At 41.7% G+C, this 25404-nt stretch overlaps 1 protein-coding gene across 1 annotated transcript in view; it reads right to left on the reverse strand.

Moving 5' to 3' along the window:
* Positions 1 to 216: 216 nt before the first annotated feature.
* Positions 217 to 25404, reverse strand: part of LOC102025520 (BMP-binding endothelial regulator protein) — a 43413-nt gene continuing 18225 nt past the window's right edge. Inside the window, exons 7-8 of the mRNA XM_013509067.1 lie at positions 6616 to 6945; positions 217 to 557 (exon numbers count right to left, since the gene is read on the reverse strand). Of these exons, the coding sequence (XP_013364521.1) occupies positions 217 to 557; positions 6616 to 6945 (671 nt within the window). The remainder of the gene's footprint in view (positions 558 to 6615; positions 6946 to 25404) is intronic.

Raw genomic sequence — 25404 nt, forward strand, 5'->3', positions numbered from 1 at the left:
CCTAGAGAAGCCCACCTTTAAACACTTCCTGGAGTTTCCCACCTGAGGTCATGATGTGGGGTGCAGTCAGGACAAGAGGAGCAGCTAGACAGAATGAAGTGGGGATGTTTACTGCGGGGCCTTGTTTATACACCAGGAGACTCAGTACACTCTGTCCTGTCCCCAGGTCAAGTCCAGCCTTGGTCTGTGACCCACTCATCCCCCAGAGCACGGTGGTTACCGGTAAAAAGAGGCGTAGTCCACCGTGGAGTGGCAGGTCTGAAACTCCCAGGACTTGATCCTCTGGCACTCTCGATGGGCTCGCAGCTTCACCTTCACTGTCCCCTGGCACAGCTCCGGCACTGGTCTACTCCGCGGTCGGTTGCAGAACTCGTTGGACTCCACCCTCCAAGACTCGGCAAAGTCATCCACATCGAACTTGAAGTTCCCATCTCCACCGATTAAGTCATCTCGTTTATGCCCATTGTAGTTGCCACACAGACCGCACAGCTTGCCCTTGAGATGAGGGGCAGCCATGACCTCTACAAAGCTGTCTCCGTCCCAGGATATTTCTAAGCCTAGAGAAGAGAGGAAAGGAGATCAAGCACTTCTGAACTTCTGACAGTCCCCACAGTGCACATCTTCACACACTACATGTGACCACCTCCTCTAACTAGAACACAGCCAAATTCTCAGCTATCTTTTAATCTCATTACTTTGGACACTATAAATTTCACAAATCATCACTTTTGGGCTTAGGATTTTTAAACTGTACAAATTTGTCATTATAATATCTTATATACTCCTATTTTGATCTTTTTAGAGAAATATTCTTATACCATGCTATTCTAGGGTTTATATTTTTGCCCTTTCTTAAAGTATTTGAGTTAGTCCAAACTGTGCCTTCATTTATCCAATGACTAATGTGACGGAAAGATGACAGTTCTTTAATGTCACTTTTGTTTTTTATTCGAAAATTTCTCATGTAATTATTCCTCCAAATGACAAGGGAAAATTTTAAAATTATCTGCTATACTAAGAATATAAAATCTATAAATATATGAATAAGGGGGCTGTGGATTTAGCTCAGCGGCACAGTGCCTGCCCAGCAAGTGCAAGGTCATGAGTTCAATCCCCAGTACCGGGAAAAAAAATATGAATAAGGCTTCTGAACACATCATCCACAAAGGACAACACTGATATAAATGGACACATTTGCTCCTTTGTGATTTTAGAGTCATTCTTGAGACACAGACCACAGACCCAGGTTTCCTGGGGTTGAGTTGCTGGGGAAACTTCCTCTTCCCATTCCTGGTGCTCTCCTGAGACAGGTTAGAGGCACCAGGCCATGGGCAGAATTCCACTAGTGCCCATTGTCAGGCCAGTTCTGCCTTGGTCATCAAGGAAACTCTCTTTGCTCCTGAAAGGAGGGAACAGAGCCCCTTTTTGGCTTGCTGAACTGACTTTTAAAGTGCAGGAGGGCTGGTCTGAACACATGAATGTTCCTCCAGACACTCTGGCCCGGGATGTCTGAGAAGCACCCAGTGTGTGCAAAGCAGTCACGGTGAATGAATGCCAGGGGACACCCACAGCAGACCATTGTGCCTGCCTGCCCTGGAACTTCTCCTTAGCCACTGTCACTGTCTTCTGAGGGACAACCACAGAGCAAGTTCCTTTTAATATAAGTCTTTGCCTGCTTCTGATTTTTAAATCTTACACTTTGGAGTTCCTGAGAATTTTTTTCTTCCTGAGCCTTTTGAAGAAGAAAAATGTCTTCTCCTAGAAGGCTTTTTCTGTCCTTGCTCCTAAAAGACCAAGATTTAGCTAATGAGAAAATGTTCAGAAGTTGGGGATGAGGCCACAGTGGGACAGGAGAATTAAAGGTTGGAGAAGTGGAGGGGAGGGGAATGGGAGGAGAGAGAGGGCCAGTGTGAGAAAAAAACGATGGATCTAGTCGGAAAATGACTGGCATAAGGCAAGGACACCAGAGTGATTTAACATCAGGGAGCAGAACCCAGAGGTGAGACTCCAAGCCGACTCTCCCCAAGTCTGAACCAGTCTGAGGGGACAAAATTTTAACTACATAGCCTTGCTGTGAGGTCACACAACTGCAAGAGACAGAGTTAATTCAGGGTGGGCATTACAAGGGAAACCCATGGCTTAAAACTGGGTTTTTCAAGAAAGAAGCAGAAAAACATACAAGGAAGTCCCTGTAAATAGAAGGAGCCAAAGGAATCTAAATCTAAGGTAAACAGCAGAGACGATTTCTTGGTTGGAAGAAAAGCAATTAAATAGATTTGGAAAGAAAGAATAAAAAAATTCAGAGGAAAGTGTCTTTTGGGAGTCATTAGCTGAAGACAGTAATGAAGCCGAGTAAGGAGAAAGGGACCAGAGTACTAAAATGTCTGCACTGGGCTGAGCCCTGCAGGTCTCTGTGAGAGCATGGTGTCAGCTCTGACAACCACAACTTAAATGTACAATGGCTTCCATTTCCTCCCACCCACCATCTAACACATCATCCAGCACACGGTATGGAATAAATGACCCCTGTAATGTTGATGCATCCAATCTTCAATCTTCAATTCATGATGCATCCAATCTTCAAAACCAAAATAATCATGAATTTCATGCTGGTTAAGACACTGAGACTCTTTGAAAGGAGACAAGCAAACTGTAAACTGGTTTGTAATATGCTTTCCAAGGTATAGAGGAAACCTGGCCTCGTGAGCCTGTAGCCAGGCATCTACAAGATCCTACTTTTAGATCGTAATACCAAAGATTTCCCATGTTGCAATATTTTCCAAACCACAAATCTCTTTCCTAGACAGTAGGCAAATATTGTTTTACCAAGTGCCACAAATAGTTGAGAATTTACACCCAAAGGAGCTCCTATATCATAACTGACACTGACATAATAAATGTAAGCTTTTGGGCCTCTGAGTTCATGGGGAATGCAATTCACGGGGAATAAACCGATCGCTGAATCCTTTCTTCACATGGACCAGTGGTCCACATGAGCCTGAGAAGAGGCAGACCCACTATATCTTCAACAAACTTTTCTCAAAACCTGTAACATCTCATCATAACACATCATCCTCAGAATAATAGAATAATGTGAAATTCACTCTCATTTCTCCTTTCTCCTTTGTTATTATTACACAAAGAGAATTTTCACTGACTGATGAGGGCTTCATATAGCAGAGAGATGTCTACCCCAGTGCCTTTGCCTCTTGCTGTATCATCTATACATGTGTCTGTGTGAATACTTTTACCCCATCCAACTGTAAAATCCATGCAAAGCAGGTTATAGTCATGAAGGCAAAAATCAATCCATCAATCAATCTACTAAGTTGTAACTGAGGAACTTTCTCTTCCAAATGATATTTTAGACCTGCACCTTATGAGAGGGAAACATTATGGAAATGTTTGAGGGGTTCAGCAGTTCTTTCTGCAGCTGGACTGTTTTTCGATTGTCAGCATGCGAAACTGGGTAGAAACAACTGGCAGAGGTGGAAAGCTAAAGCTGAAGCATATGCTCCACTAGCAGATGTGAGCAGGAGCCATATTCCTTTCACTTTAGAAAAAGCCTTCCCATTTACCCTCTCTATCAGTGTTTTGCCAACTTGTTCTTCACCCTGCAAATGTTGCTGAATACTACTACTCTGGGAGGATGTTGCTGGTGTTTGTGTACCTGTTCTTATATTGTGTGAATGTTGTTGTTTGCTTCACATTGCTTTGTTTTCTCATTACTGATAGTTTTGGTGCTGCCCACTTGAAGGGGAGAGGAAGCAAAGAATCTGAAGGTGTACCTCAGTGATATATAAAAGTGGGTAGTGTTCCCAATTAGATTTCACATCACAGTGAGGGGAAGGTATGTTCTCTGGGTTCTACTATATTCTTCCACCAAAACTAAAATTAAAAGCCACTTTGTTCATAAATTAATGCTTTTGGGTTATCTGATGTAAGATTTGCAGCTAGAGTTAATGAGATGCACAGACTACAAAGAGGAAGTGTTTATTAAATAATCTGCTAATTGGTGAGAGCTGAGGCCAGCATGTGGTGGGATGCTCAGTGCTAACCCCTTGTCCCCAGCCAGTTGTTGAGGGATAAGCAGCAGGGCCTAATTCCACACTAACTTGAGGACGACGTGCATGACTGCCAAGTGATTCCATCCTGCAGGATGAGTCGATCAACCACCAGCAAAAAGTCTTTCCTCTACCTTCTGTCCTCCGGCTACAGGCTGCTTTGAAGCCACTATTTTGAGGACAGCCCTTTTTGATCACATAAGCTCATGAAACAAAACAAGGAATCTATTGAGGAAAAACACTCGAGGAAATGCTGTGATGCTTTAAAAAGACAATCAGTAGGTGATTATGAAGAAGATAACCCTGTGGAGTAATTTAAACTGAGACTTCCAAACTAGGGTAGAAACACAATCATCTGGAAATCAAATTGTTCCATTCAAAGGATGGGCACAGAGCAAGCATAGAACCAGAGGAATGAATCTTCTCTTAGGAAGCAGAAGGCTATATGACTTGTGTGCAGGAGAAAATCGTTCAGCTGTTTGTGATGGGTAGCATATAAATTATTTATATTGTAGAAAAAGAGGTAGAAAAAGAAATTATAACACTTGAGTTCTAGGCCTAGAATGGTTAAATTCACTAATCTAATTAAAGTCTTTGAGGTCCATTATTATTTTCTTAGCAGCTTTGCTCTTTTGCTCATTTTTAAAACATGGCATCCTTACAAAGGAGAGGTTTAATCCATGAGGCTTTGCCAGCTGTGGGTAGAACAGCATCAAACCTCAAGGGCTGTTAGTAATCTTGATGGACCCAGGATGTCTCACAGGACTGGGTTGCGGCTGACTAATAATTTCTGTCATGGTAGAATCCACTTTGTCAGTATGTCCACGGTGTCCTTGCAAACAGGTAGACAAGGCCCTTTCCATTACTGCTGTACACGGGGCCATCTTGGCACATTTTACAAGGAGCCAGAAAGCCTGGCCTCTTTAACAGAATGAGGCAGGGTCTACATTTGCAGAGTGTGTGTCCTTTGGACATTAGCAGGGGTGACTGAATCTTCTGAGCAGGTCTAATCCCTCTAGAGTCTCTCTAGAGCTCCTCATATCTGCAACATGAAGGATGGAGATTGTTCCCCTTTGCTGAAAGTCTGAATACGTTAACGCTTTCCATTGTCAGACTGAAACGCTGATGAGCTCCCTAACTAAAACTCCCAGGGCTGCACCTTGGCTTCCTGCCTTTGTTTACTAAGTGGGCACACCAAGGAGTCAAACCAATTTATCAAAATATATTTTGGCCTGAACTGAAACATTAAGCAGGGTTCTGGGAGCAGGAACAGCCTCAAGCACCCTCAAGAGTGCCTACTCTATCAAAGGCTTCCCTTTGTGACTATGTTGCCTGAAGAAATTAGAACTCGATGCTTTCACACTGCTAAAGTCTCATTGGTAGAAAGCAGTTAGTAGGTTGGTTTCCTTATGGTATCACGATGGTTAAAGAGACAGCATCCAGCAGCACACACAGCTAAATATCCAGCCAGCAAACAACAGGGTGGACCACAGGCAGCTCACACAGAACCAAAACATGGTGTCATGCAGAGTAAAGATGAGCAGGACTTGGTCTCCGGGGCTGACCAGGAACAGGGTTGTGCCTCTAATTTTAACAAACACTTGAGCCCAAGGAACCCCAACAACCAAGGAAAAACTGGCCGGGGGCATCTGCGGTGGAAATGAAGGGTGCAGCATCGGTGCTAGAGAGGTCTTTGCCAACAGTTCCGTGTGCCCAAAGGTGTGGACGGTTGCACTTTGAAAGCCAGCTTCAGCGTCCTCAGCAAAAGACAGTGGTTCCAGCCATGAGGGTGGTGGTTTCTTTCCTCAGAATAAGGGTGGATGGGACTGCTGGTCACATGTTTTTCCTGTTCCCCCATCTGCACACCCAAACATGGAAGCCTCGTTCTCCTTAGCACAGGACAGTTGAGAGGGATCAGGTGACCCAGTGCACACAGGGCCCACAAGAACAAGTCCTTCTGCTGTGGATATTTCTGTTTCTTTCCTTCCTGCCCACATACTAGTGACTGAATACAAGGCTTTTGCGGTGAGCTATGAACCCAGGCCATTTTTCTTTTTTTTTTTTTTATTTTAAGGCCCTAAATTGTCCAGGCTGGAGTCAAACTTGCAGTCCACCTACCTAAGCTTCACAGAGTGCTGGTATTACAGGAGAGCAACACCATACCCAATTTTTGTGTTTCTTTTGAACACCACCAACCCTAAGCCATTTGCTTTTGAGGATTCCCCACATTTTGGGGGCAGATATTAACAAGGAAACCCTGTCCCCTCTCCCCGATGTGAAAATGCACATAACTACCTGAGCTAAAAGAGACCCTGACAACTCCAAGCTGGACATCAGTGGCCCAGGTGTGGTAATTCAATGAGCCCAACTACTGTTTCTAGAATGAGGACAGTGAGGTTCTGGGTGTGTGAAGACTGCAAGGTCACTGTGCCAAATGTCCAGTTGCCAGTCTCCATGTAGTGTCTCTGGGTTCTTGGTGGCATTTTCAGATGCCTTGGAGGAGACAGCCCTGCAGGAACAGGGGGAGCAGATGCTCAAGGTGGGGCCCCACCTGCTTGAGTAGTCACCTTCAGCAGGTAGCCCTCCAGGTCCACATGGAAGTGTGGCCCTCGGCAGGGGAGTGCCACGCGGGAACCATTCCAGCGCACAGCCAAGTGCTGCTCCAAACTAATGATGCTCGAGCCCAGGACCAGCTGCACCGACTTGGTCCAGGAGAAGGAGCGTGTCCGCCGGGCATCGTTCTTCACCAGCACCTGGAAGGGTGAGGCAGGGGAGGCGCAGTCTCTGGTCAACACATACTGACACGTGCCCTGAAAGTTAAAGGTCCGGCCGTCAAAAGTGTTGTAGTGAGGGTCTCCAAACACCGTGCAGATGCCGGGCTCTGAGGATGGGCGAGAGAGAAGAGCAGGGTCACAACCAAGGGAGGATGCAGACAGGTAGCAGGGTCCCTGCAGGCCATAGGAGGGGAGGGCAGGTGAGTCAGGGCCTGAGCAGGGATGCTCTAAGGGAAATAACTTGGGAGAGAAGAAAAAGATGTTGGGGAGTTTTTAAAGCTTTTTCTTGTACAATATTTCTGGTGGCTCTATTTTTTAGAGTTGTTTATAACATCTCTGAGCTTTTACAATGTCTCTGTTTTGTAGCCTTGAAAAGCCTCTGTGGATGAAGAAATTGAACTGAAACACTTAACAGAGATTACTCCATGACCCACATAAATAAGGACAAATTAAGCACACAAACAAATGACAGCAACCTAGCTAACACTACACCACAATCTTTGTATTAGTTAAATTTTTTTTAAATTTTGAGACAGGGTCTTGTTAAGCTGTTAAGTTGCTGGGGTAAAACTTATGATCCTCTTCCTTCAAGCTCTCAATTAACTCAAAAAAGTTAGAAGCACTGAACAATATTCACAGTTCTCAAGAAAATTGTGATATTTGCTACAGACAAATAAACAGAATTGCCAAACACATCCATAATTAATAGTGTTAGGAAACAAGTTACTGATAAAGTTAATAACGGCAGATTATCTTCATATATTTTCTAGAAACACAAATTTTTTGTACTTTGACCTAAGTATACTAAATTACTGATAAAGTTAATAATTATGGATGACCTTTTTATGTTTCCTAGAAATACAGTTTCTTACATTTTGATCTAAATGCCAAAATACAAAGTTGGATTAAAAAAATCACAAAATTCTTCATTTAGTACTTTTAAGAAATTCCAGTGCATTCTTACTCCAGTTTACCATTAATTCAAATACGTTCTGCATTTGGAAGTACCTCAAACATTAAAATAAAATATTAAATTTTTAAAAACAAAACCTGGCATTTGTTCTCCATTTAAAGATATTTTCTCTATCACTTCTCGGTCTTTTGGCTAAGGTCAAGTGTAGTAAAGATATTTTCTTTGTTTCCACAAAATCATTAATGATAAAGAAAATAAGGAATTCATGTAGAGGGATTAGCCCAAAGAATGAAAAAACTGTAGTAAACTGCTACAGTTTGTATCTAGACATCCTTCCAAAGCCTTATGCACTTGTAGGTGGAGCTTTTCATAGGAAGCTGGATCAAACGTGTATGATACTGGGATTAAAGGTGTGTGACACTGTATTAGTCCACTGATTTTTTTTTTATATAGTTCTGGGTGTTCGTAATGGGAAGACTGACCTTGGGTGTGGGAGGCACGACCCAAAAGGTTTTATGGCCTGGATGTAATAAAAAGGAAATGGAAGGTTTGCTGCTGGTGCTGGTGCTGGTGCTGGTGCTGGTGCTGGTGCTGGTGCTGCTGCTGCTGCTGCTGCTGCTGCTGCTGCTGCTGCTGCTTGCTGCTGCTTTTTGCTTCCTGACTGCAACACTATGGACTATTACTCCTGTGTGATACCCTCTGCCATGCTACTCTGCCTTAGAGGCAGCTGACTATAGACTGAAGCCTCTAGACACTTAAGCTGAAACAAAACTTTTCTCCTTTAATTTGTAGGTGTTGGGTACTTTTCCTCAACAATGAGAAAAGCAACGAAGATATAAACACAGAAATTTTCAGTCAATGCCAAAATCATAGGTGAAGAATAACAACCATAATAAGCACAGCAGGTTTGGAATGAGAGACTGGCATGGAACCAGTGTCCCTACCTCTATGGGAAGGACTGATCCAGACACAGGAAAGATTGGTCAGGCACAGGAAGGATGTGCTAATAGCCCTGATGTGACCAGTGGGATCCAGTGTGAATTCCTGCTCTCAATTCCCATGGTGCTTAGAGAGTGACGTCATTTACATCATGAAACGTAAGTTATTTCACATACTAATTTCAGAAGGCTCCATACAAATCACGTATGGGGTATTGCTAAATTATTTGTTCTGGCTAGTTTTCCTTGTTCATGTTTGATACTCAAAAGAGAAAGAATTGTTTGGTAGTTAGGAGAGTTTCACTGAGACAATGTATTAAAGAATACATACATAAAAGATACCACTCAGATGAAATGCTGGAGGAAGTGAGGGGTGGGATGCAGTCTCTGAATTCAGCCTGTTTCTGCTCCTTTCTTGTTCTTTTCTTGGTCATTTTCCTCCATGGCCCCATTTTACATTGTTCCTTCCCATTGTCATGGCCCTCAGCTTTCTAATTCTGTTAGTGTCCCATGGTTCATTTTCCAGTCCCTTCTCTGTGCTGTGATGTTCTGACAAATGGAACCTCCCCCCTGCCATGAAGAACACTGCTGAAAGGTTGATGGAGCACAAGGCAGTTATCTGAGATATGCCGGGTGACACCAAGGCAAAGAGTTCAGAGTTCCCATGATCACAGAGTCAAAAGATGGAATTGTAGCCTGACCCCCACAGTCAGGGGAACTCAGATTTTCAACTCTACCTATGTAGTAAGAAGCCCAGAGCCAGGACTGGTCAAGGCTTCTGGGCTTTTGAGCTTCTCACAGATGGACTTCAACTTGAAAAGGCCAAAGTGCCACCAAGGGGCTGAAAGCGCACCCTTGAGGCTGCCCTTGGCTGTGAGTAGCACGAGGTGCCCATGTCTAAGACATAACCTCCATTCCATGGTGATCATCTCTGCCCCAGGGACCACTGACCCTATCTCGCTGTCCTGTCTGCAACTGCATCAAAATCATCATAATAAAGGCAGTTGCATGTAATAAGTGCTGAGAATTCATGCCTACTTTCACACTGTCCTCTATGGCTACCAATATTGATGCACCATCAGGAAATTCATATCCAGATTGTCTCCTAATGTTGAACAGAGAGCTGCACACTGTACAGTAGATCTAGGAAAATGAACTACTATCTATGCATTGAAATAATATTGTCAGCCAGGGATGGCGGTACATGCCTCTAATCATAGCATTCTGGGAGGCAGAGGCAGGAAGGTTCCAATTTGGAACCAATCTTAGGAAACAGCAACTTAATGAGACTGACCCTGCCTCAAAATAAAATACTAAAGGAGCTGGGAATGTAGCTCAGTGTGAATATTCTGAGTTCAATCTTCAGTACTGAAAAAAAAAAGTTTGCCAATATTATTCATGACTGAGGAAATGTTCATGACATGTTAAGTGAAAAATATGAAACAAAATTTTACATCAGTCTATTTTAGGATTATCTTAACTACCTTAAAATAAATGTATACCCATTCTCCATAATTACAAACACTGGCTTTCTCTCAATGTCAGAAACATAAGTGGTGCTTTTTTTCATTCTTTTCCATGCTTCCCTGGCTTTGTTGTTGCTGTTTTGTATTGCTTTTAATGATCCAAATGTGAGTACTTGTGGCTAAGGCCAAATATATGACAAAGCAAATCCTCAAAGAACCCAGGCAGCCAGACCTTGATAAGCAGTGGGCAGTCGGTGACAGGTGTTCAGGGAGAACAGAGAGGGGATGCCGTGTGAATTGGACAGTCAGGAGAGGTCTTCTTCAAGAATCCCTAACTTTGGGAAGACAAGGGCTTGGAAATCAGGATGCTTTTTCTGTGCGACAGTAATGTGATAGAAGCCAACAAAACTGATTGACCATGAGGATGTCTGAGAATTATGATTGTATTTGGGGATATTTGTACCATGAGCTAAAATAATTTGGAGACCTTGGCCCTTTTTGCTGGCACTTCCAGGTCCCCATGCCATATCCTGCAGGAGCATCAAACAGGAACACATGTGCTGGAAAAGCTCTGGGTTACAGAATCTGCCTCAGTGAACAGGAAGAGGTCCAAGAACACTTTAGGGACAGAAATGGACATGTTTTCCAGCAGACTCAAAGATGGGAGCTGCAGTCCAAAATGTCCAGATGTCCAGTCACAGCCCCTGGAAAGCTCAGACCTATAGTTAGAGAGTTAGAGGAAGAAACTGTAAGGAGCAGAACGTACTAAACCTCCTCCATGTGAACACTCCTGTGCATATGGGGAGAGAAGGGTCAGTGTCACCCAGGGACACTCTGTAGCAGAGTTGTGAAGTCACATTCTTAAGTCTTGCTTTCTATTTGTTTTCTTTTCCACATGTGCATATAAATCCATAGGAATGGGGAGGAAAGGAATAGAACTACATGAGCCTAGATATTAAGAATCAGTTTATTTTGCTCATAGGAAAGAATTCTGCTTGAAACTGTCTTTTGTCTTTCTTGTTTATGTGCATTTACATCCTTATTTATACTAGCATTTCACTAGCATTGTTTACCATGATTGTATATATGCCTTTGGGATAAGAATATTGGCTGGAAAAAGTTAAAACTCCAGGATCACGATACCTGCTTTTGATTTTGTGAACCCTAATGAGATTGCTGCTCCTGCGAATACAGTTCCCAAGCCTTTCCCTTGGCTGTGTCAGGTGCCTTTATTTCCACCACAGACCTATTTATTCTAATGAAATATCTTTCCTCTGAGAGCACTAGTCATTCTCACAACATCTGTACAGGACAATGAAGGGGAAAGTGTACAATCCTAGATCATAAAGAAGTTAAGAAAAACCAAGTAGACTCTAACCATCTCCCCCAAAACACAACAATATGAAAACAAAAAAGACTAAGAAAAGGAAAAGATTGGTAATGTTTCTGCCCCCCAAAAGCTACCACTGTTTACAATTTGGGGAATGAGTGCGTATGTATGTATTTTAGCTTGCTTAAGATAATCCTGAACAGTTTACAAAATAGCATAGGATCAGTACAGACATTACAGAGTTACAAACAGAGTGGTAGAATGTTGTCGGTCTGTTAATATTTTCCTCCTTTTATTTCTAAAATTAAAAAAAAAAAGATAATCCTGAACAGGAAATATTATTTCCTTTTTTCATTTAAAGTGTTGAATGATTTCCACAGTCATTCAAATGTGTTTCACTTGAAAATGCAGACGAGCACCTTCACCCTCAGGCCGTCACTTCTGAAGGGAGGAAAGTCTGTCCCCCGCTCTCTCCACTCACCACGTGATCACATCTTCCCTGATGTGGCACTGTAACCATGAGGAGACCGAGCCAGTCCACAGGGCTTTGTACCATTCTCAGTACACGCAGCAGGGGATGACCTAGGGGACTCTGAGTCACTAAGTCAAAGGAAGCCCGGGGACCCAGAGGGCGGGAATGTGAGGGCACCTGGTCTGGGTTAAGTAGCAGGGAGGCAGAAGACAAGCCCTGATGCTTCTGCAGAGGAATTCTGTGCCTCTGAAGCACAGGCTGCACAAGCTTCAGCCTGTCCCCAACAGCTGATGACCCGTTCGACACCTGAGGTCCACAGATGCCCCACCAGGTGGCACCTGGATGGCTGTAAGATTCATGTCCTTGGCTTCTTGAATAAGAACCTCACCTAATTTTACTGTGTGTTTGGGGAGTGGAGAGGAAGGAAAGGGGTAGTGGGTCTCCTGCCAGCAATGATAACAGTAACTGTTCTGCATAAGAAACAGATTCCTTAAAAAATTGCATAGTTATTTTGTTTAGTATAACAATTTATTTTCCCAACATTATGTGCTCACTAACTGGTAGACTGATAGCTGGTGGTCAACTTGCAACACCCAGCTGAACTGAACCAGCATGGTACTAGGTGTGGGAGGCCCACCTGAGGACTGTTGCCAGCAGCATATGAGGCAGAACTGGGGAAGAAGAAGAGAGGTTGTTAAGGAAGCTGAAGAGAGGCTTTTGGGAGCTGGTCGAAGCTGGAAGGAGCTGTGGTTCTCTTGGAAGAGCTTGTCATGCTGGCTTTCCTGATGAACTCAGCTGTTCTCATTGTCCAAGGAGCTCAGGACCTTGTTGTTGTTGAGAATGGCTTTGGTTCACTTTGAGGGAGCTCTGGTCCTTACTTTGAACATCACTTCCTGGATGCAGTGTAGATTCCTTAGCCTGCTAGCGCAGATCCTTCACCCTGCTGGTGCAGACTTTCTAGTTTCCACCACTGACCTCTGGACCTTCCCAGCACAGATCTGTGAAACAGGCCTGCACGAGATGTTGTCATGGGCTCTAGGTCTTCAGCTGAACTCATGCAAGACATTATCATGGAATCCAGGCCCTCAGCTGGATTTGTTGGTCTTTAGTATGTGGACAGATTTCCTTCACTCTCTTGTATATCATTCTCTGGGTGACTGTTACAAATAATCTTATAAAATATATGTCCTGAATTATATCATTCCTCTTGCAAAAATCCCAAACTACAACACCAACTTTAAGCAAAACAACAAAGAAAACAATTTCTAATTTCAAAGATCTAATCTAAAATAAATCCAGACCCAAAGCCATAGCTACTACTCCAGGGGCTTCCCCCTCATAGTGGGCCTAGGGGTGCCCCACATATCTTCATAGCTCTCTCACTTCTTTCAGCTCTGGGATTCAGGGCAGGATTCCCTGTCCCATCTTTTCTGAGCCTAGTCTAGGTCAGCTGTTCCATCTAACTTCAAAAGCAAGACAAATGACATAGCTCAGGTGACCTAGGACCATCTTAATTTCAAATTGTATGCTATTATTTTATGTTTTAGGATCAAAAATATGGTCACAAAACACTCATAATAAGCCCCTTCTCTCCTAGCTGATCATAATAACATTAGGCCCGGGACTCCTTACATGTAAACTGCATGTCCACTTCTCAGTGCCTGGCACCTGGCATTTAGGAGGCTCTGTATACACCAGTGTAATAACTAGAGGCATCTTCCTGTCATTCTCACCCTGCCTCCTGTAACATTCACCAAGCATCAACACAAATTTGTTGAATGAATGGGTTAATTTAATAATATAGTTTGGTGGGAAAAAACATGCTTACACTGAATTTACTAAAATAGATACATGGAGGACAACCAACAGAATTCTGCTTAATCAAGTAATTGGATAATTTATGATTGACTTCAGAACAAAGAGATTATTAGAGAAATGTGGCACATGAGTACCTCTGTAGGGGAGCCACATCTGGTGCCAGGGAACGAGCAGAGAAATTGAAACTCCATGGCCTGGAGCACTCACTTGCTCTGATTCCTAGAGGTTTGTTTCTCTCACTGGAATAAACAAAACCTGCTCCACTGCAAAACACTGTCAGGCTCAAAAAGCCAAAGTAAAACCAAAAAAAGAGGAAAGACCATGTTTCTAATTCCCGAGATGACCAAGCATATAAGCAGTACAGTGGTCCTTAAAGGACATCGTGCTCTTGCCCAGAACCGGTGGTGATGTGGTTTATGAGACAGGAGAGAATGAAGTTTGCAGAAGCAAGTAAGGTTACATATAAAATGCAGACTAAGGCTAGGGTGGAGTTAGCATTGTAAGCCAAAAAAATATATATATCAGCAAGTCACAGATGTAAAATAGAAGGCAGATTGAAGAAGAACAAGCTGACCAGAAGGGAGCTTGTTCCCTTGCTCTAGGAAATGTAAGACATGCACTCTGACTAAAGAATTTGGCCTGAGGTACACTGGCAGCCTAAGAAGTTAAATATATTCCAAAGAGTCAACATTTCTAAACATGTTCCTATGAAACATCAACCCTGCCTGTTGTTCTGCCAAAATAAGTAAAATTTTTTAAGCTCGATAGCTGAAATTAGCTGGGGAAATACTATAGACACCCTCACCCCTCAGTAGGGGAATTTACCAAGCCCATTGCATGGAAAGGACCCTGAAGATTCTACACCTAGGAAATGTATTTGCATTTACTTGGCCTGCATTTCCCTGATGCAGGACCTTGTTTGGGAAATAATACTCAGAACTCCTCAGAGCTCTGTGTTTTATAAAATACACATGGGGAACTCTGCAGCAGGGTCTGGACTGGTGTATGTTGCTGTCAAAGCTAAGCCTGGTTCTGACAGTGAGATGCACAGACCAAAGGAGTGGAGAGAGAGTTAGTTACGTGCAATAGAATGCAGCCTGGGGGCTGGGGATTTAGCTCAGCAGCACAGCACCTGCCTGGCTAGCACAGGGTCATGATTGATTCCTGGTACCAGAGGGGTGGGGGAAATAGGATGCAGCCTGGCTTTCATAGAAGAGAAGGAAATTACTTATAGGACAACAACACAAAGAGACCACCAACCAGAGCTGATGACTGACTGCCAGCATGTGGGAGAAGTGCCAGAAATCTGAGAAATGGCACAGAGGCTCAGATCCATGTGGCTGGGAGATACAGCTGCCAGATTTGAGGATAAACAAGGCTGGAAGCAGGCAAGAACCTCTTCATTCAATTCCCAACTCTGATGCCTTGGGGTCAAAGTAGCAACGGTGAATCAAATTCAAATGCAGACTTTGCAAGAAGAATGTGTAGCCCTAAAAGACATTTTCTCAAGAAGGAATAAGTGTTAAGAAGCTCAAAGTTTGGGTAAATTAGAGACCAGGATGAGAAAGGAACAAGGAATGGCAGAGCACCAGGGAGGTTAAGCTGTGAGTCTGCACAGGTTGGAAAGGCAGAATCATCAAGAACACAAGCACTACGAATGCTGGCTAGGACAAGGGGGACACTTCTGCACTGTTGGCGGGAATGGAAACTAGTGTAACCACCACAGAAACCAGTGTGGAGGTTCCTCAGAAAACTAAAAGTAGAAATTCCATTTGACCCAGCTATTTCCCTTCTAGGTATCCTCCTGAAAGAATCAAAGACATCATACTATAGAGATACATAGATGTGCATGCTCTTAGCAGCACAACTCACAATAACCAAACTATAGGAGCTGCACAGAGGCCTGAAAACAGACAAATAGATTTTTAAAAAGTGATGTTTACACAATGCCAGATTATTCAGCCATTAAGAAAGTGGTATGCTCTAGTCATTTCTAGGAAAATGGATCGAACTTGACACCATAATGTTAAGTGAGAGACATCAGACACAGAAGGTTAAATTTTGCATGATTTTTCTTATAGAAGCAGCCCAAAATATAAATGAAGGGCAAGAAAAGAGAGGTGTTAGAAAACAGGGAAACAGACTTCCTGGAGATGGGGACAGAAGCAGAGGAAGGAGGTAGAAGGGAAGCAGGGAGGAGGAGAAGGAAAGGACACTGAAAATGATCAAAACATGACATAGACCAACCAGGTGCCACAAACAAATGTAGTTATTTTATATATTGCAAACATATCCCAATTAAATAAAATTTTAAAAATCTAATGTATGAACATTTTCCTAATAAAGTCATAAACTTTTTCTCAAAAAAAAGAGAAAGGAGAGCATATCCATGTATTACAGGGACTCAGGAAGGCTGGCCTGAGGAAGGGAAATGGTAGTGGAGGGTGGATGGACAGACAGAAATCACTAACCAAGAAAGAGACTGTGATAGGTAAGGAGGATGGCATATGCACAGAGGAGCTCCATGGCAAAGAGAGACACACAGCACAGCCAGTGAGCCATTTCTCCAGACCCCAGCAAAGATGAGAACATAGTTTTATAACCCAAGACATAGAAGAGGGTAAAGTAACCTCACAGAAACATTTTTAAAGGTGAGCAAGTACAACTGCTTTCAGACAGAAGCCCCTTGTTACATATAAAAGAAAGAAACTGACAATAAAACTTAGAGGCAAAACTCCAAAACAAATGAAAATGCAGTTAAGAGAGAACATAAAATGGTGCCCCAAAGTTTGGCTTTAGAGTTGCATGAACTTCAATATCAACTGACAACCACTACTTAGTTTCTCTGACCCACTGACCTTCCTTGTAAAATGGTCTCAACAATAGCTTCTGCATCCCAGGCTCACTGTGCGAACCAGACAGGACGATGCCTAGGGAGCATTTATCACCAAGCCTGACTCATAGTAACGCTAGATAGGTCACTAGCACTGCTACTAGAAGGACTGCAGCAGCAGCAGAGATAGCAATGTTTGCTGATCTTGTTTTGTTCACAAGAGAATCAACCTCCAGAGTGGTATAAATCCTCAGCTTTGTGCACAATGAAGTATGATGGACTGCACACATTACACAAAGTTTATACAAAGGATGCTTTAGGTACACAGTTAGGTTTGTTTTGCTTATTTGCTAGGTTTAAGAAGTCACCTGGAGACTGTGAGCCTCTATGCACGCTGAGATGCTGAAATGCAGTATTTCCTGCTACTGTGGGATAAGGAGTCCTTGAAGTTACTCCAATAAAATGTGCATCTGTGCTCAGCATCTCTGCCCCACAGCAGAGCTGCACAATGTAGAACATTCCCTTAGGTTGGGATGTTCAAGGTTAGGTCTGCATATAGGTAACATAGGCACAGCCACAGTCTACCCGTCTATGACACCTGGGAGCAGCTGTCCATATCTGGGCTGCATTTGGGTCTATGATTAAGAGATTAAATGTTCTCATACAATCAACCTCTCCATCTCTTTCCATCCTTCCTTACTGCCCTTCCTCCCTGTACACACACATACAGTCACACAGACAATCAGACAGACAAACACACTGGCAAATTTTATACACCTCTCTTATTAGTGAAAACTTTGATGCTAAGTATTATTTCCAGGTCTGAAAACAGACATTCTTCCAGCAAAGAACTTCTCTGATTCAGGTCTCTTATGGGGAGACCAGGTCAGGATTCACACACTGTTTGCCGACACACATAAAAACAACAACTCATATAAACCAAACATTGTTCACGCAGAGCAAGTGGCCCTCTTGGCTCCTGGCTCCTGGTCAGCCTGGGCCCCATACAGGGAGGCAGCCCCAGGCTGCAACTCATACTTTGACAAGAAGTGCTTGACAAAAGCTCTCTGAAAATTGTTTAGCTTGCTTAGCTAGTTTAACTTTAAATAAATCATCCAAACCAAATTTACTTCTTTTCTCTTGGAGAGAGGTAAAGACAATAGTCACAAGATATTCAAGGACAGCAATTCTCCTCATTACTTTTTACAGGTCTGGTTTTAAGAGGAGTTTCCACCTCATTTTGGTAGAAACTTCATTATCACTCTCCACGCGCAAGATTGTGAGTCACCATCATCACTTACCACTGCAAGGGCACTGGAGAAAGGGTCTATATATTCATGTTTCTCCCTTGCTACTAAACATGACCAAGAGTAGACCAGCACAGGCAGGAAAAAATTCTGCAGGAGTTTAGAAATAGGAGACACAATGCCTTCCCCACTGGAAGTAATGCAACATTCATTCAAATAATATTGAGAATCAAAAGGAGTTTGGGGGTAGTTGAGCTCTGTACATAGTTTTGCCTCCTTCCAAGAAAAAATTAAAAGGTGCACGCAGACACACCTACTGAGTAATTGAAAACACACAAGCATGAACATATATATAAAGCCAGAAGTGACCTTAGTACTCAATACTGCACTCTACTGGAAGTGGGTTCCAAATATAGTTCTAGCTTCTAAGCAATGAAAGCAAAGAGTGCAACTTTTAATCCATTAAGTTATAACCCTCTGTAGGGCTAGGGAATTAAATACAAAAATATATTCATGCAAACTCAGCCGCTCTGACTTTCATCTTCATATCATGCAGGGCAGTGGCACTGTGTTCTCTGGATGTGTCTCAGCAGCAGGAATGATGGTGAATTACTGCTCCATTCCCTGGCTGCTCACCTTTGCCCTCCTCTGGACTATTTCCCTTGTGGCAGCCTGAGGTTCTCAAACAGGGGTGATTTTGTCCTGCAAGAGGCATTTTCATTTGTCATGATCTTGGGAAAGGGTTGCTCCTGGCATGCAGTGAGTGGAGTCCAAGGACACCACTAAAAACCCTTCCATGCAAGGACAAACCTACCACAAAGAGTCATCTGGTGAAAGACTAAGGTTGAAAATCCCAGGGTATATTTGACCAGATTTCAGTACGAGGCAATGTGGACATGTATTAAACATTATGGTACTCCATTAATATGTACACCTTTAATGTTTTGGGTGTTAGTTAAAACGTTTTTTTAAAAAAACTCTTTTTGTAAAAAAAAAAAAAGAAAAGCCCTGGACTTTCAGGAAGATGGGGGAGTAGTGAACAAGAGAGAAAGAGTCTTTCAAAGATGTTGTATCCAGGCACTGGCATATAGAAATGTGAGGAAGAGAAGTAAAAGGGAAATGGGTCTCCAGAATCCAGTGAGGACCTGAAGTGAGACTTGAAGCCCATGGGGACAGCAAAGAGAGAGACATCAATGCAGAAGAAGGAGGTGACAAATGATGCTTTCTTCCTGAGCCCTGATTCACTGCATGGGAGGGATGGCTCAAACCTGCAGATGTATGGTGACTACTGGTAACCCCAGAGACTTCCACAGAGAAACACACCAGTGGAACAGAGCAGTTGACACAGCAGGCTGTAGTGACTGGTGAGTTATTTGGGTTCAGACACCCATAAAGAAAGAGTAAGTCAGTAGCCATCTTGGAGAGGGGACAATTAAGCTCAGAACTCAGAGCAGCCTGGGCTAGCTCCATCTAGTGGCTCCCAGTGTCAGGGTGAGATGGAAGTGAGTTCAAATTGGCAGGAGATCAAGGAGCTGAGTTCAAGTTAGCAGGAGGCACATGGAAAGCTGCAGGCTGAACAACTGAATGTGCAGCATCATAGTCAGAAACCAGCCTGAATTTCAGTGGAACTAAAGGTGCAGGCTTGCTGAGATTTTACACTACTCCACTGGAAATGTATGCATGGGTTCTGTCTGCCCACTCTGTCTACCAGTGACAGCAGAGTCACATCAGAAGTGGACACTGTTTGTACCTTTTTTCTTGATTGTTATTGTTTTCATATGAGTATGAACTTTTTTTTTGTTTTGTTGTTGTTTTTCTCCATTCTGTTCTTGTTTTTATTTACTTTTCTTTTTCCCTCCTGTCTTCACCAGTTTCACAAAGTTTAGGTAGTCTTCCTTTGTCCTACAACCTTGCTTCTAATTTCTTCTTCTTCTACTATTTCTTTATTTCTCCCTCTAACCCCTTTTAAGTTTTCTCCCTTGAGAGTAAAATCACCACACTGAGGGAATATTTACTGTGTATGAGTTTTTAATTTTAGATTTTGCCATATAACCACAAATTTAGTTTATATGGTTAAATGTGGAAAATTAATAGTTACAATAGTTTGTCATTTTCTAGGCTGTGCTTGATGCTATCAATATTACTGATTGTACTACATTAGCCAAAGTGACATAATAGTTCTTATCAGTTGTTCTTCCTGGTATGCCAAGACTGACATTGCCTATAAGTGAGTGCCAAAGAACCAGGGGATAGGCCAAATAGGAAGTAAATTCTCATTCCCAATAAATTGAAGAGGTAGGATCTTGAAACAGATTCAGAATCCAAGAGTTAGCTAAAAGTGGAGACATTTCTAAGAAGTAGTCATTTTCTAAGTGTTTTCAATACTAGCAATAAATCTACATGCCATGAGAAATTTATAAGCATCAATTAAGGAATTAAAGTAAAAGAGAGAAAAGAAACTAAGAAGTCACATAAGCAAGATGAAACCCCAAACTTCCTGGTTGCCACAGGCTACCGGGGGCTAAGAGGTAGAACAATTTGAAAATCACTCACCTGCACTCTGAAACAGGAACAGCAGAGATTACAAAGCATATGAATGAGAGTCTAGAAAACAATTAAATCAGAAATAATTTCTCAGTTTACTATAGAGACAGTGACAATAATAAAGGACAAGATTAGTGACTCTAGAGAAGATACAGATGTAAAAACAGAGGAACTTAGGAAAATAATGGAAACTATGAATGCCCAACATAGGAAAGAAATGGAATCCATAGCACAGATTTAAAAAGATATCCAGAGGTTAAAAATTCCACTGAAGTATACTCAACAGAATGAGCCAATGTAATGACAGACTATCAGATCAAGAAGACAGGATTGTGGTTAGCAATCATGAAAAGAAATATTTCTTAAAAACTGCAAGAGACCATGAAAAATCAATCCAACAGCTGCTAGATCATGCAAGGAAGAATAACATAAGAATGATGAGAGTCAATAAAAATAGAAGGAGGTAGCACAAACAACATAAGAAACATGTCCACAGAAGTAATAGTAGAAAATTGCCCAAGCATGGAAAAAGAATTTGACAAAGAGTAAGTGAGGCATATAGAACTCCAATTAGCCATGATCAAAAAAATTACACCAAAGCATATAATAGTCAAGATTCCAGAAATTTAACACAAGAACAAAATATTAAACGCTGCTAGAGAAAAGAAACAAATCACTTATAAAGGAACATCCATCAGAATCACACAAGAGTTCTCAAGACAAACCCTCAAGTCAAGGAGAGTTTGGAGTGAAGTATTTCAAACCCTAAAAGAAAATAACCTCTAGGCTAGGTTGATGTACCTCACAGTAATATCTTTCAAAACTGATGAAGAAATAAGATCTTTCCATGACAAATAACATATTTCAAAAGGTTCATGGCCAACAAACCAGCACACAAAAATATTGTGAAGGGCATTCTAGAAAGATAACAAGGACTACAACTCCATAAAACCATTAGAATGAATCCCCCAGGCAAGGCAAGAAACTGAACAAAGGGGAAAAAAAAGAGAAACAGCAACAACAGGAAAATAACACGACAAGTAAAGCCCAGGTTCTGATAGAGTCACTGCTGAATTCTACAAGAAATTTAAAGGAGACTTAATGCTGTTACTTCTCAGACCCCTTAATGAAACTAAAAGGGAAGCAAAACTTCCAAACTTATTCCAGGAAATAAGCATTATGTTGATACCAAAACCAGAGAAAGATCCAGCCAAAGAAGAAAACTACAAGCCAATCTCCTTACTGAACATACATGCAAAAAATGTTCAACAAGATACTAGCAATTAGAATGCAGCAAATCATCAAGAAGATTATACACCATGATCAAGACTCATCCTAGGGATGCAGGAATGGTTTAACATACATGAATCAATAAATGTAATATACCATAACAACAGAACCAAGGACAAAACCATATGATCATCTCAATAGATGCAGAAAAAACATTTGACTGTGTCAAACATTGATTCATGATTAAAAAAAAAAAACCCATAGAAGCCTGGAAGATACAGTCTTTATCTTAATCTGATAAAAGGTATCTAAGACAAAACAATAGCTAACATCATATTAAATGGACATAAACTGAAAGCTTTCACTTAAAAATCAGGAACAAGATAAGGAGGTCCACTATCACCATTCTTGTTCAATATAGTTCCAGAAACATTACCCAGAGAAACTAGACAAGAGAAGGAAATGAAAGGAATAAAGATAAGCAAGGAAAAAGATAAATTATTATTTTCAGATGACATGATATTGTACACATAAGACTCCAAAAACCCCATCAAAAGATGTGGAGATTTAATAATCAAATTCAGTAGCATAGATGGATATAAAGTCAACACTCAAAAATCAATAGCATTCCTATACACGAATAAAAAACTGACTGTGAGAGAAATTAAGGAAACTGTACCTGTCACAATAGCATTAAAAAATGAAATACATATGAATCAATCTAACAAAGGAAGTAAAATAATTTTGAAAACTACAATACTCTGAAAAAGGAGATTGAAAAGGATATAAGAAAATGGAAAGACATCGCTTGTTCTTGGTAGGAAGAAAATTTATAGTGTAAATTCCCATACTTCCAAAATTATTATACAGATTTAATGTAATCCTAATCAAAATACCAATAGCACTTTGCACAGAATTAGAGAAAATAATCTTAAAATTCATTTGGAACCAGAAGACACCTAGAATAGCAAAAGCAATTCTGGGCAACAATGGCAAGTCAGGGGGCAACACTATTAACTGACTTGAATTATACTACAAAGCTACCATGATAAAAACTGCGTGGTACTGGCAAATAAACAGACACAAGATTCAATGGAAGAGAACAGAAGATGTAAAAACAATTCCAAACACACTCAGCCATCTAATCTTTGACAAAGAAACTAAAGACCTTCATTGAAGAAAGTGTCTTTAATAAATGGTGATGCAAAAACTAGTTTTCCACATGCTGAAGATTAAAATTAGACCTATATATTTATCATCCACTAAATTAAAGTTGAAATGGATCAAAGATCTAAATATTAAAACAGAAACACTAAATCTCCTGGAAAATAGAATAGGTAGTCTCTTGAAGACATTGGTGCAGGAAAAATGCTTTTTGAGGAAAACCCCTATCACATAGGAAATCACAAAGAATCAACAACTGGGGTCTCATTTTATCAAAAAACTTTTGCACAGCAAAAGAAAGCACCAACAGAGGGAAGAGAAAATCCACACAGTGTAAAAGTGTTGCCAGCTATTCTTCACACAAAGGGCTTATATCTAGAATACGTAAAGACCTAAAATAAAACAATCACACACACCCCCAAATTTAAAGACCCAATCCAAAAACAGATATCTGAAATAGATCTCAGATAAAGTAGAAACAGCAAATAAATATAAGAACAAATGGTCAACATCATTGGTCATTGGAGAGATTCAAATTAAAACAACAGGGGCTGGGGATTTAGCTCAGCAGCAAAAGCGCCTGCCTGGCAAGCACAAGGTTGTGAGTTCAGTTCCCGGTACTGGAGAAAAACCAAAAAAAAAAAAAAAATTAAAACACCAAGATTCCATCTCACTCCAGAAAGAAGGGCTAGTCTCAATAAATCAACCAATAACAAATGCTGCATGGGTTGAGGGGAAAAAGGAATGCTTTTCCACTGTTGGTGGGAGTGTAGACTGGTGCAACACTGTAAAAATCAATGTGGGGATTACTCAAAAAACTAGGACTAGAGATTCCATTTAACACAACTATGCCCCTTCTTCATATCTTCCCACAAGAATTAACAGCATCATGTCACAGCAGTATAGGTGCATCCATGTTTACAGCAGCACAGCTTGTAATAGCTAAATCTTGGAAGCAATTCATATGCCTATCGACCATTGAATGAGTGAAAAAATGTGGTTTTTTAACACAATGGAGAATGACTCATACTTAAAGAAGGATAAACTTGAGACATTTATAGCTAAATGGATGGACCTTGAGACTATGCTCATAGGTGAAATAAATTGGACATATATGTGTAAATATCACCTTGTTTCTCTGGTGCGAGAAACTGAAAGTGCAAATAAGGACCAAAATATACAATACATACTGTGAAATAGGGAAAAAATGTTCAAAAGGAAAGGGGAACTGGGTGGGGGGAGGAAGAAAAGGAAAAGGAAAAATGAAAAGAAATGGATAAAATGGAAACAAAACTTTGTAAATAAGGAAGAGAAGAGGAGGTAAAGGGAGGGGAGGGAAATTAGAAAAAAGAAGAGCTAAGATATATCACATACAGGTACAAGTTCCCTACAATGGATGTAATCATTATATATATCTAAATAGAATTAACAAACTTAATAAAAACATAATAATGCTTTTGCACAGAAAAGAGCTATTCTTTGTGGTCTGTACATCTCATCTAGTGTATGGAGGTTACAGAGAGAGGGATGAGTTGCTTTCTCCATCGTACCCCAGCAAATGGCCATGTGTGAGCATGAAGCTTGGATGGGCTAGAGCTGTGCACAGCACATGGGCCAGAAATCCTGAAAGTTTTCCATATGAGAAGGAAAGTAGGAAATTAGAGTGTTCATCTGTCTTCATGATCACAGCCAGGGAGGAGAGATGGTGAGCAGATACTGACCCAAGGCTTTGTGGATTATTGATGTGAACAGCAAACATGGACGGAGAGAAATCTGAGGTCAGTGTGTACCTCAGGAGGAAACAAAGATCAGACACTGACAGAACATGGACCCTGTGCTTCCTGGATGATAGCCCGCAGCCTTTGGGGACAGGAGGTAGCAGCAGTCGTGGTTGAGCATGTATCATTAAGAGCCTGGACCTTGGGGAGGTTGGGTCGTGGAGTCAACAGCATTGACTGCTGTAGCAGGCAGGGACAGCCAGCAGCACCCAATCAGTGTGCACCATGAGACAGGTGAGGGTTCTGAATCTTTCCTTCCTGTATGAATAAGGAAGCCAAACTTGGTGGAGTTGATGGTGCTGTCCAAGGTGAACTAGCTAGAGAGAGGCAGAGCAGGATCTAAAACCACACCTGTTTGGTGTGGAGCCCCTCACCACCATGATCTATTAGTGACTTCTCTTGCTAAGCCATCCCTGACCCAGTGTGTTTTGTTTGCTCAGCTGAGCTGCAATGTTTGGACTTCTGAAATGTTTTATATCCTACAATTTATTCTGATTCTGAAAGATTTTTGAAAAGTTTTTTCAATGAAATTTTCTATTCAGACATTGGAAGTAATTCCTTCCGCTCTTCCTCTGTCCTGTCCTTCCTTCCTTCCTTCCTTCCTTCCTTCCTTCCTTCCTTCCTTCCTTCCTCCTTTCCTTCCTTCATCCTTTCCTTCCTTCTTCCTTTCCTTCCTTCCTTCCTTTCTTCCTTCCTCCCTTTCTTTTCTTCCTTCCACTAGGGAATGAATTAAGGGTCTTCACACTGGGATTGAGCTACATCTCTATCCAGCCATCATTCCATCATTCCTCTCTCCCTCCCTCTCTCTCTCCCTCTCTCCCTCTCTCCCTCTC

The sequence above is a fragment of the Chinchilla lanigera genome, unplaced genomic scaffold (genome assembly GCF_000276665.1).
Source record: "Chinchilla lanigera isolate Chin_1 unplaced genomic scaffold, ChiLan1.0 scaffold00159, whole genome shotgun sequence".
In the NCBI taxonomy this organism is placed as follows: domain Eukaryota; kingdom Metazoa; phylum Chordata; class Mammalia; order Rodentia; family Chinchillidae; genus Chinchilla; species Chinchilla lanigera.